General features: G+C 66.5%; 2 protein-coding genes across 13 annotated transcripts in view; one reads left to right on the top strand and one right to left on the bottom strand.

Moving 5' to 3' along the window:
• PSD (pleckstrin and Sec7 domain containing) overlaps positions 1-1897 on the top strand; it is a 36882-nt gene extending 34985 nt beyond the window's left edge. For all 5 annotated transcript variants that reach the window (XM_080598201.1, XM_080598199.1, XM_080598200.1 and 2 more), the window contains one exon: positions 67-1897. In XM_080598201.1, the coding sequence (XP_080454327.1) occupies positions 67-306 (240 nt within the window). In that variant the 3' untranslated portion in view covers positions 307-1897. The remainder of the gene's footprint in view (positions 1-66) is intronic.
• Positions 1898-2081: 184 nt separating this feature from the next.
• Positions 2082-12144, bottom strand: NFKB2 (nuclear factor kappa B subunit 2). Of its 8 annotated transcripts, none has more exons than XM_080596743.1 (24): positions 12059-12144; positions 9416-9608; positions 8743-8787; positions 8450-8528; positions 8006-8046; positions 7821-7919; positions 7526-7677; positions 6597-6703; positions 6315-6473; positions 5930-6034; positions 5687-5772; positions 5423-5561; positions 5221-5340; positions 4967-5149; positions 4715-4856; positions 4439-4553; positions 4041-4248; positions 3785-3954; positions 3565-3667; positions 3247-3479; positions 2940-3009; positions 2675-2847; positions 2485-2596; positions 2082-2403 (listed from the first exon to the last, which is right to left on the bottom strand). In XM_080596743.1, the coding sequence occupies exons 2-24, from the start codon at positions 9458-9460 to the stop codon at positions 2276-2278; spliced, it is 2814 nt and encodes a 937-aa protein (XP_080452869.1). In that variant the 5' UTR covers positions 9461-9608; positions 12059-12144; the 3' UTR covers positions 2082-2275. The 8 variants fall into 8 exon arrangements, with proteins under 8 accessions (XP_080452869.1, XP_080452870.1, XP_080452871.1 ...); XM_080596744.1 differs by having other exon boundaries at positions 8006-8043; XM_080596745.1 differs by lacking the exon at positions 8743-8787.
• Between the last annotated feature and the right edge of the window lie 18 nt (positions 12145-12162).

Genomic DNA, 12162 nt, shown 5'->3' with positions numbered 1-12162 from the left:
GCCATGAGCAGGATGCTGGCTGGAAGGGTACTGCCCTGCTACCCCCACTGCTCTCTTTGTCCCCAGAAATCCCGCTACGGCACCTATGCCATGCTGCTGCGGGCCAAGCTGAAGGCCGGCTCTGAGGACCTGGCGGCGTTCGAGTCCACGCTCTTCGATGCAGCAGGCGGCGAGGACGACGGCCTGAAAAAATCCCGCTCCAGCCCCTCGCTCAACGCCGAGCCCTCCAGCACGGGCACCAAGGTGAAGCGCAACGTCTCGGAGCGCGCCAGCCGCCAGCCCCCCGGCCACCCCCAGAAATCGTAAGCCAGGGGCATCAGCCGCCCACGCTGCAGCTCCCATCCTGCCCCCTGGCACTGGGGTGGGCGCCACGTGCCCGCCGGGACCCTCCATGAGTCCATCCTCTTGGGGCACGCGCTGGGGTGGGGACAGCCTTCCCCAGCCGCCAGCACCAGCCCGGTGGCCCCTTGGCTGGTGACCGGTGCAGGACAGGACCGGCCCCAGGCGCTGCCGGTGGGAGCTGCCCCATCAGACTCATTCCTGCCCCTCCTTGTTCTGCGCTTGGCTGCAGACTCCCCTCCAGCCCCCCTGCCTCACGGAGGAGACGGGACTGAACCCTGCCGACTGGGCTACATTCCTTGGTGTGAGAACCGAACGCAGCACAGCCAGCAGCTGCTTTCCTCCAGCGCCGTTGTGCCGTGTGGGAAAGATGGGACTGGGCAGAGAGGAGCCATCCAAGCGCCCCGCGTGCCGGCCCTGGCCCTGGCCCTAGCCCCATCCCCGAGGGCTGGTGGCTGGGGTGGGGGGGGGACAGGGCTCCGTTCCTGCTGCCCCAGCTGCTCCCACGCCTCCTGCTTTCTTACAACTTTTGAACGGTTTTTGTGATACAGTTTTGCACTTTTTAGTACCAGATCGAGCTGACCAACAGGGAGTTTTTTGGGGGCTAATTTTGATGCTTTTTTGGGAACTGTTTAAAAAAAGACAACAAAAAAAAAAACAAACCCAGCCATTTCCTGTAGACACTGCGCTCTTGGCAGGGGGAGAGAGGTTTTTACATGGCCTTGGGGGGGGACACAGAGCCTCCCTGGGCAGCGAGCCCAGCGTCGCGCCTGTGCGCACTGCTGCGAGCCATGCAGCCTGTGCCAGGCCAGCTCGTCCTCACCCGTCCTGCACCAGCAGCCTTCCTGGAGAGAGCCAGCCCCGCAGGCACCGCCACCGAGCACCGCTTGCTGTGTGCTTGGCAAACATGGGCACAGCCCCCCCAGTCTGACCGTGCCCCTTGGCTGTGCTTGGGTGTGAGGGGTGCATTGGGCAGCAGCGTGCACGTGATCGTGGCAACAGGGACGGGGGCTTTCCTTCCCGTGCCACTGCTCCAAAGCATCGCGGGGGCCTTGGAGGATGCAGAACTGAGTGCTGGTCCGACGTGCGGGTGGAGCTGTGAGGTCCTGAGCTAGAGGAGGAGGAGCGGTGGCTGGAGCCCATCCTTCAGCCACAGGGTCTGTCCTTCCCCCGGCAGGCAGCAGGCTCGCCTGCAGGGTGAGTGAGGCTGGAGGGCGCTGGTCAGCAGCGGGTGCTGGTGCTCACGCGTGGCTGCAGGAGCGCTGAGGGTGCAAGCAGAGGGGTCCAGCGCCGGGGCCAGCAGAAGGGCTGAGGGTAGGGGCTGCAAACACACGCTGTTCTGGCCGCACGGGACCCGGCTGTTTTCAGCACTGACTTTGCGAATGTGTCAAACTTTTTATTCTGCTCTTTTGAGTCTATTGCAAAAAAAAAAAAAAAAAAGAAAAGAAAAAAAAAAAGAAGAAAAATCCACCCCTGCCCCAGGCGGCTCGGGGAGGGGGAGAAAAACCTTTGTACAGCTTCTTCTGTCGGTTACTGAAGTAAAACTTGCTCTTCAGTTCTTGCGTGTGCTGTGGTTTTTCCCCCAGGCTCGCCCAGAGGTGACGCTGGGGATAGCTGAGGCACATGGGGCTGCTGAAGGGCCCGCAGCCAGGCTGCCCTCCCCAGGGCCACAGGCAGGGCTCGGTGCTGGGGGTGAGCGCCCTGCCTCGCCGCCTTGCGGCAGAGACACAGCTGGCTGAGGCTAATGGAAACCGTGTCCCTTTATTCACCAGGAGAGGGAGGGACCGTTAAATAAGAGCAGAGAGGGGCCGGGGCAGGCTGCATCCCGCCCCCGAGCGTCCAGGCAGCCGGGGCTGCGGCGTGGGCTCCCAGTCCAGAAGGCACTTGTGTGGGATGGGATGGGCAGGGCGGGGGGCAGCACGGCCCCCCCGGCCCCTCAGTGCACCTGCTGCTGCTGGCTGTGGGGCAGCTCGCCTGCTGGCACCGGCCCTGGCTTCAGGGCCAGGGCAGGCACCTGCTCCTCCTCCACCGACTCGCTCCCGTAGGCGCTGTCCTCCTTGATCTCTGCAAGGCAAGCCCGGGGCGGTCAGGGGGGAGAGGCCGGGGGGCAGCAGGGCCCTCACCCCGTTCCTGCACTCCCCATACCTGTGCTCTGCAGCTTCTCCTGCGCCTCGGTTTTGCGCAGCATCCTGACGGCCTTGCGCAGCCCCATGGAGTCCAGCGCCTCCAGCAGCCCTCCCAGGCTGCCCCCGGCCAGCTGTGGGGAGAGAACAGTGAGCAGGGAGGGACACGGTGGGGACGGGAGGAGGACAGGGCGCCCCGGCCACGCGCTGACCTCGTAGCTGCGCAGCAGGCTGACGCTGGGCGAGGGGGTGTCCTTGTAGGTCTCCACCAGGCTGCAGAGCCCCAGCCGCTTGGCCAGCTCCATCCAGTCAGACCCGCTGCTGTCCTGGTTCAGCAGCTGCTCCAAGCCCTGCAGCGCGTCGTTGTCCAGGGACAGGACGTTCCCTGTGGGGGACACGCAGCTCTGTCACGCGCTGCCCGTCCCCGCGGCCGGGAGGGCCTTGGTCCTGCCCTGCCCGGGCAGAGGGGCTGCTCACCTGCACGGGGGGCGGCGGTCAGCTCCGCCTTGGGGCCTGGCTGGGAGGCTTGCAGCAGGATGTCCCGCACCTGCGGGACAGACACACGGACATGAGCATCACCCCAAGCACTGACCAACACATCCCAGCTCCCTGGGATGTGGAGGGGCACAACGCCGGGCCTGGCCGGTGCCGGCACCGTGGCTGTGCTCCTGGCACAGCTCTGCCCCAGGGCATCCTCTCCAGAGAGGCTCCCAGTGCTACGGCCCCCACCCCACGCTGTGTACCCATGGAAACGCTCCCATCCCACACTGTGCCCCCCGCCCACCTTCTGGCTGCGGGTCAGGTCCAACGGCGTGTGGCAGCGGCGCGGTCGGGGCCCTGTCTCCTCCTGCTCCTCCTCAGGGTCGGGATGAGGGCTGGGGCCACGCGGCGTGGCTGGGGACGGCTCCCCCAGCTCCATGCTCACCTCCTGCTCCTCGGGGTCGGCGTCCGTGTCGCTGCTCGCCTCCGATGAGGAGGGGCTGATGGGCTCGTCGTTCTCGTTCAGCACATCTGCCCCTGTGGGCGAGGGGTGGCTGAGACCCCGGGGGGAAGGGCCTGCTCCCACTGCCCATGGGAAGGAGGGGAGGGGGCGGCAGGTTACCTGCTTTGAGGAGCAGCTTGGTGAGCGTGGGGGAGCCCAGGCCGGCGGCCAGGTGCAGGGGGGTGTTCCCAGCGAAGGTCCGGCTGTTGACATCCGCTCCCAGCTATGGAGAAAGGCGCGAGGCCATGAGGACGGGCCCCTGGTGCCGCCCCTCCTGCGGGGCCCTGCCTCCCTCTCCCTGCGCCCACCCCGGCCCCGCAGCGAGGAGCCAGCCCCCTACCTTCTTCACCAGGTGGGTGGCCATGTTGAGGTTCTCCATCTCCACGGCCAGGTGCAGCGGGGTCCTCCCGCCCTGCATCTCCGTGGCGTTCACGTCCGCCCCCTTCCTGACCAGCAGGTCCAGGCAGGTCGGGCTCTTCGCCTTCACGGCCAGGTGCACGGGCAGGAGGCCTGGGGCAGGGGGAGAGGCTCAGCACCCCCCCAGCCACGCCGGGCCCCTTCCCCACCCAGGCCCTTTGTCTCCCAGCCCCGCTCACCGTAGAAGTTGGGCAGGCGCAGCAGGTATGGGGCAGCCGCACCCAGGTGGGTCAGCAGCGTCCTCACCATCTCTTCGTCGCCCGTGTGGAGCGCCAGGTGCAGCAGGGAATTGCCGTAGCGGTCCAGCAAGGTGGGGTCTGCGCGGGCTTGCAGCAGGAGCTGCACCACCTGGGGCTGCTTGGTGATGACCGCCAAGTGCAGCGGCGTCTGCGGGACAGAGGCACCCGTCACCAGCGCTGGTCCCATCCCGGCACGGCCCCCAGCACCCCTCACACACAGCCTGAGCAGGGGGCGGCAGCAGCCCCCAGCACCTGGGTGCAGGTGCAAGCCCCAGATAGGGGAGACCCCCCCCCTCAGCCCTTCCCCATGAAAAACAGCCGTCCTGGGAGCCCCGTACCTGCTGCAGGTTGTTGGTGATGTTGATGATCTGAGGGCTGGGGATGCTAACGACCACGTCGATCAGCTGCTTGATCACAGCCGTCTGCTCGTGGATAATAGCAAGGTGCAAAGGCCTGCGGGGAGAGAGGACAGCCTTTGTCCCAGCTCCCTGTCCCCAGGGCCTCCCCACCAGCTGCTGCTCCCTGGCCCTATAATGCCACCCCCTGAGGCTGGTCTCAGTGCCAGCAAAGTTTGTGCTGTCCCACCCCGTGCGCCCCTCGCCCCGCACACTCACGTGTCCCCGTTCTCGTCCTGCGAGGCGGCCAGGTGCCTCTGGACAGCCAGCAGCATGCGGGGGTCTGCGGTGACCGAGTAGTCGAGCAGGGCGTGAGCGTTGCGGCGCGCCAGGGCCAGCATCCACAGGTGACAGATCTGGGCTGCAGGATGAAGCGGGACATCAGCACCAAAACCAGCGCCCCCGCCAGCTGCCTCTCCAGGCACGTCCTCCACGCCAAGGCAGGTCTCCAGGCCCCCTCTCTCCTCCTACCGTGCTTCTGCAGCTCCTTGCAGTATACGCTGTCCGTAGGCACCTGCCTGTCGCCCTCATCCCCGTCCACGCTGGGGGCCTTCATCTGCACGCCGCCCTGGTACCCCCCCACGGGGTGCGGGCCGGTCGAGTAGATGCTGTTGTACGCCAGCCCAGGCGAGTAGGGGAAGCTGAGGTTCCCACCTGCGGGGCAAGGGGGCGGGTTAGGGTTAGGGTTAGGCTGGCAGAGCGCGGAGCAGGGATTCCTGACTCACCTCCTCCCGATCCGAAGCCCCCGGCACCGCCGCCGGCTCCCCCCATGTGCGAGCCCCCACCGAAGTGCTGGGGAAACTGGGGCAGGACTTTCTTGCGCTTCCTCTCCACCTCCTCCTTATCTGCAGGGAGAGACCGGGGAGGTTCAGGGGTGGGGGAGAACGCCCAGCCCGGTGCTGAGAGCACCCATCCCTCGGCGCTCACCTTCCACCACGGGGTAGTAGGTGAACTGCTTCGAGTCGCTCACGTCCCCCCCTCGCTTCCGCTTCAGCTGCAGGAAGACGGTGACGGGACGGTCGATCTTGGGCTTGTGGTAGGGGGGCGTGCGGAAGACGATGGCGTACTGCGGGCAGCAAAGATGGGTGTTGGCACCACTCCTGCCTGGAGTCAGTGATGAGGCCACTTCACCTCACGGGGCACCCACCCACCCGGGGGCACGACAGGAGCCCCCCTCCCATCTCCCCGTACCTGCTTGTGCACGTCCGTGGGGGAGAAGTCCCCGAAGGCCTGCCAGCCGTTCTCATCATCCTCGTAGAAGCGCACCTCAATGTCATCTGGGGGGGGAAAGGGGGGGTTGGCACCGCCTGTCTCACTGCCTGGCCGGGCTCCAGGTACACGGCCATGGAACCTGGCCACCTCGGGGCCCTGGGGCTTGGACCAGTTCCGCCTCAGCCCCTGCAGAGGGTCGCAGCCGGAGGGAACGCCTTTTACCTTTCTGGACCTTGTCGCACAGCAAGTAGACCTCATCCCCGCCCCGCACCGAGCCTGCCGTCTTATCCATCCGCGAGATCTTCAGGTTGGAAGCTCCAGGGGACTCTGCAGAGCAAAGAGGCGTTGGCAGCCCCCGTGGTGGCAGAGCAGCCACGACCTCCTCACCCGTCCTGCCCTGTCCCCTGCCCGCTGCACGGGGGAGCCCAGGGGCCAGGCTGGCCAAAACGGAGCCGTTCACCCCTTATCACTCTGCCAGGATGAGCAGCACCAAACCACCCAGGGACAGACGGCGGAGCTGCATCCATCAGCCCAACACGGCACCCAAACAGCCCACCCCTTCTGCGCCCAGCCTGCCCCTGCCAGCAGGAGCTGGCCCTGCACTCACTGCTGTCGTGGATGGGGTCTGAGATGACGGGCTGCAGGGCCAGCGTGAAGTTCCCGCTGCTGTCACGAAGGTAGGCGGTGAAGCGCAACCGCACGATGCTGAGGTCCATCACCTTCTTCAGCTCCTTCGCCTCCAGCTCGATCTCTCGCAGCTCGGCTTCTGCCGGGCCGCAGGGAGATGCTGTCAGACACACCGGCCCCGTGCCCAGCCCAGCCCTGCAGCTGCCACCCCACAGCAGGTCCCAGCTCCCCGCAGCCCCACACAGCCCCAGGCTGCCCCCACCTGTCAGCAGGCTATTCGTGTTGCGAATCTTCTGCTGCTTCAGCTTTTCCTTCATGATCTCCATCATGTTCTTCTTGGTGACGTGCAGCACACCCAGGTTGCTGAACCTGGCGGAGAAGAGCCCGCTGTCATTGCAGAGCCAGCCCCGGGGCACACGGGCCACCGAGGGCCAGCAGAGCCAAGCACAAGGCAGCAGGGCAGCAGCAGGTCAACGTGTGCCGGGCAAAGAGGAGCCGCCACAGCGGCGAGGAGAGGAGCCCAGAATGGAGGGCTCTGCAGGCGACCAGCCCAAAGCGGGGAACCGGGAGGGCTGGAGGGCAGAGGGATGCAAATGGGACCAGGCTGAGCCAGCAGCAGGGGTTGGATTTACGGGACCTACAAGGGACTTCGTGTGCAGCAACAGAGCGCAAACAGCTCCTGCCCCTCCTGTCCCACTCCAGCAGAAGATCTGAGGAAAACACCCTTTCTTCCCCAGATTGGGCTGCTCAGGCTACAGCAGTGTTGAGGCACACGGCAGCAGAGCCAGGCAGGAGCCTGCCTGCTTCAGCCTCAGCCACCGGCTGGGCAGGAGCCCCCCGACAGGTCTATGGAGCAAGACGCAGAGCCCGGCTGCCTGACGAAGTTATCTGCAGAGCTGGAGGAGAGCCTGCCCTGGCTGCAGCAGGAGCTGCAACCCCGAGGACAGAAGCCCAAAACAGGCATGCAAGCAGCTGCATGTGCTGGACCCAGGGCTGGCCAAACACTCGGGGACAGAGCTGTGCTGATGACCTTGTTCAAACGCGCTCCTGGCCCCGTTGAGCAAAACCAGCTCCCAGGGGCATCGGCCCCCCTCTTCTCCCCAGCCCCCAAATGTGTAAAGCTGCAGGGCCTCCAGGCACCCTGTGTGGGCAGGAGGCTGCCCCAGCCCGCCAGGTCCCCTTCGCACGTACTGCGCGGTCATGTCCTTGGGTCCCACGATGGCCACGCAGTTGCCGGCCTCGTTGCACTGCTTGCCCACCAGGCTGTGGGCGTGGACGCGGGGAGGGTCGCTGTGTGTCACCAGGTCCACCTCGATCCGGGCCATCCCTATGTAGTTGCAGATCTGCGGGGAGACGGGAGATGAAGCAAGGTACAATAGTCAGTGCCAGGGCTTTGCAATATCCATTAATGTCCTCCCTTCCAGGCTCCCCTCCCAGTCCCTACACGCATCCCCAAAGCCCGTTCCCCCCCCAGCACCATGCTCACCTTGACGGTGGGGTACGTCTTGCGCCCCTTCTCGCTGGATGCTCCCGGCAGCCCCCCGTGTGAAGGGCCCTCGCAGCCATACCGAAATCGGAAACCCCGCTGTGGAAGCACAGAGGGGGTCAGACCAACGGCACCGGAGCGTGCCCCCGGCGCTCTGCCTGCCCCTGCCCGGGTGAGGTCCTTACCTGCTTCGGCTGCTCGATGATGATCAGGTAGGGGCCTTCTACTGGAGGGCAGAGAGGAGAGGCACCGGTGAGAAGCACAGAGCAACCAGTGTGTGCTCCCAGTGCTGGTGCTGGAGGTATGGGGACGGTGCTGACAGCGAGGTGACCCCTGTCTGTCCCATGGGGGTCCTCAGGGCCCCAACCCCTGGCTGGGAGCAGCCGTCAGGATGCTCTGGCACTCGGGGACCCCCAGCACAGCCCCAGCTCAGCTCCCTGGCGGATGGGGCAGCACGGCCGGGCTGACCAGCCCCATCCCGGTGGCACGGGGCAGGGATTCCCACCCAGCCCACGTCGGGGACATGGGGTGCACGGCCCGCGGCGCTGCTGGGAACCACCCGGCGTGAGTCAGCCCGCCGGGAAACCCCGCTGCCGCGGCCGGGGACCCCGGGGGGACACGTCCCTTACCCGTCTGCATCAGGGGCTCCTTCTGCTCCATCATGTGGGTGCCGAAACTGAAGTCGTCGTAGTCGATCCCATCCAGGCACTGGGCGACGGGAGGGAAGGGGAGCGTGAGACGACGGGGCTGCAGCCCCCGGGCGGGCACAGACCCCGATACCCTCCCCACCGAGCGGGGCGTGTGGGTGCCGAAACCCCTGTCCCCAGCGCCCCCCGTGTCCCGCTCTGACCCCAGGGCAGACAGACAGACAGAGGGACGGACAGACAGAGGGACAGCACCCCCCCCGGCAGCGCTCACTCACGGGCTGGAAGTGCTCGTCCATGTCGGCGCGGGGCCGGGCGCCGGCCTGCGGGCAGAGCGGGCGCTGAGCGGGGCCGGGCGGCAGGAAGGCCCCGCCGCTCCGGAAAGTCCCCAGAAACCCCGCCGAGCCGGGAAATGACGGCCCCGCGCGTCACCGCCCCGCCCAGCGGCACCGGCCCGGATCGGCCCGGCCCGGCCCGGAGCGACCCGCGGCTCCCGGACCCCGAGGGGCGGCCGCGGCCGCTCCGCGCCCTCCCGAGGCAGCCGGGGGCTGGGGCCCTGCCCCGCGGCCGGGCTGGAAATCCCGGCGGGGCGGCCGTGAGCCGGCCCCGTCCCGTAACGCCCCCGGGGGCCCGGGCCCGGCCCCGTCCCGTCCCGCCTCGACGGGGCGCCCCGCGAGTCCCCGGCCCCGAGCGGGAGCTGTTCCCAAAGCGCTGCCCCGAGGGGTCCCGGGGGATAGGGGCAGGCAGGAGGGTGAGCTCTGCCGGCGCCCCGTGCCCCGTCCCCACTCACACGGCAGCCCCCGCATCGCTCCCGTCGAGGCTGCGGGGCGTTCGCCGGCCTCGTCCCCATCCCCACCTTCCCGCCGCGGAGCCGGAGCGGCCGCCCCGCAGCCCCCCGAGGGAGCGTCTCCCCGTAAAGCAGCGCCCGCAGCCCTCGAGCCTCCCACTCACCGCGGAGGAAGAGGCAGGCCTCAGCAGCCCGTCCAGCCCCAGCATCGCCGCGGGGACTGCCAGCAGCCGCAGACACGGGTCCCGCCGGGGTCAGGGTCTGCCCGGCAGCGGGAAAGCACCGGAGGCTTCTAGCAAAGGGGCAGGATCAGAGCGGAGCAGGGCACGCTCTCGTTCTCCGCATTCCTTTTCCTCACTAAGCAGTGGAAAATTAAAAAAAAAAAAAAAAAAAAAACACGTATCTGACTCCCCTGTGCCCTCGTACCATGAATTTCTGAAGCAGTGGTTGCCGCAGGTCCCGCTCAGGGGATTTTGGGTGTGTGGGAGAAGAGGGGAAGGAAGGGGATTGTTCAGCTCGTGAGTGACTCATATTCTTCAGAAGCCGAAAAGAGCTTTTTCAAGGAGATTTTCCAGCCGCTCAAGCCCTCCAAAGGGGCTGCCCTGAGGCTCTGGGCCTGAGATTTTCCCCAGGGCTGCAGGAGCACAGCTGAGCTCCAGCAGCTCCTGCCCACGGGATGCAGCCGAGGCAGCGGCTCAGCCCGGGGTGCGGGGACCAAGGGGGGCCAAGACCTCAGTGCAAAGCGAGGGGGGACCTTCCTCGGGCCGTTCCCAAGGCCTGGGAGCACAGACGTGACCCGGCGCAGGCCAGCGGGAAGCATCACACGCTGCCTGCTGCCTGGATCCCACCCGGGCACCCTCAGCCCACTGCCAGATCTGTTGCTGCAGATGTCACAAAGAAGTGAAAGAGGGGACAAATGTCCTTCACCGGTGAGCCAGGAGGACCCCCTCTAACCCTAACCACTGAGCCCGTTTGGGGGAGTCCCAAGGCAAACCCTCGAGAAGAACACACCGTGCCCCCTGCGCACAGCAGCTCCCCTTTCTCCTGCGCCCTCAGCCCCATCCCTCGAGGGGTTTTTGCAGCTCGCTCATCTCTGCCCTGCACACTTCCACTTGTTGCAGCAAACGGCATGACTCAGGAACGTCACGGGGCCATGCCTGCCCTGTCCCCAGCCTGCGTGGCTGGGTCTCGCTCGGCAGCTGTCTGTCCCTGTGCCTGCACGCTGGCGTGTCGGAGGAAGCACACCTTGCTCGCTGAGCAGAGCTGGAGGGTCACCGCCAGCTTCCTTGTTCCTGGAAGAGCCCACGGCAACGCAGCGCTGCTCTGAGATAAGCGCTGCCTCCTGTGCCTGGCAGGGCGCCTTCAGGCCCCCGGGACCAGCAGGGAGAGGCTGCTTTACACCTGGAGGCACAGCACACTGCGTTTCTGTCCCCCAAGATACTCCCACAAGATAACCCACCTCCCCGTCCTGCCCCCCCGGTGCACCTCTGGACACCAGGATCGCATCCACCCTCACCCACACGCTGCAGGCTCCCCTTGCTGGGCTGATTCCCCCATGTCTCCACGTTCCTATGACTCAGGACGGATTTTGCAGGCATCGCTGCCCCAAGCAGCACTGGCCCCTTGCCGGACGGATGGTGCAGCCCGCTGCCGAGCCGGCTCCCGGTGCCAGGCTGCCTCCACAAAGGGCCAGCCGCTGGCAAGCGCAGTGGGTTACAGCCCTGCTTCATGCCTGCAGCTCCCCGAACGTGACCCAGCAATGCTGGTGCTGTTTTCTTTTCTCCCATGACAGCCAGCTGACTTGCAGAGCTGGTGCCCTGCAGGCACCAGAGAAACGTCCGTCCATCCGGCCGCACCAGCACTGTTTAGCAGCCACGGGAAAGGGCCCTCCAGAAACATGGGAGGCAGCAGGAGCGTGGCACAACTCTGACCTACCCCTGTGTACAAACAGCCCCAGCCACCCACCCGGCTGCTCCTCTTTAAAGCTATTCCCTGCGCATTTTGTTTCTCCAGGAGCCTGCTAATGCCTGCAAATTACGGCCTTAAATTCCCAAGCCTGGTTTCTGCTCAATTCCTGGGCCCTGCTCCATCGCAGCTACTTGTTAGCAACTGTGTGGCTGACAAGGCTGCAGGGTCTTTCCTGCAGGGACCTGGTTCAGAGACCTGCCCTGGAAATCCATCCCCTGACCCATAGAAGTAGCGGGGACAAATCCCCTCTCCCTGCAGCCGTCCCAGCCTTCCAGCAGCCCGCCCTGGCACACCAAACCACTCGTATCTCTGTGCACGAAATGCCTTTCCTCCCATCACGGCTATCAAGTTCGTTCTGGCAAACCCCAGCCACCCACTGATCTTCTGTGTTTCTCCTCTAGGGGCCCATAAATCAGCTGCTTTGTTGTGTTATGAACCATCTGCTCCACTCGTGTGCCTGCACATCCTCCAAAACCCCCTCTGGGTGCCGGCGGGGCCTGTGCTGCCCCTGTCCCTGTGCTCCCACGCTGCCCATGGCACCGCTGGTGCTCCGGCTGTGGGGCAGAGGCGCGGGGCAGCCCCACGCACCAGCACCCTCCTGGCACTGCAGGCAGGGATTGGGGCCACAGGGGCACGGAAAGAGGAAAACCAGCCCTGGCTGTCCCCTCCCCAGCCTGCAGCTCCCCAGCATCTCGTTCACCCTCCCCGGCACCTCCAACCTCTCCCTCCTCCCCCTAACCCTAACCCACCCCTAACCCTAACCCTGCCCGCTCCCCGGGGGGCCTCCCGGCCCGCCTCCCCCTTCCCTACCCCTACCCCCGACGCCCCCCGCCGCTCACCTCCGGCCCCAGCCCCGCTCGGCGCCGCGCTCCCGCCGCTGCCCCGGGAAAGTCCCGGCCCGGCCCCGCCTCCCGGGGCTTCCCGGCCGCCGCCCCGCCCCGCC

The sequence above is a fragment of the Anser brachyrhynchus genome (assembly GCF_964034855.1).
Source record: "Anser brachyrhynchus genome assembly, chromosome: 6".
Lineage (NCBI taxonomy): Eukaryota > Metazoa > Chordata > Aves > Anseriformes > Anatidae > Anser > Anser brachyrhynchus.
Note: the sequence above shows the minus strand (reverse complement) of the source record. Positions and strands in the feature narration are given on the sequence as shown.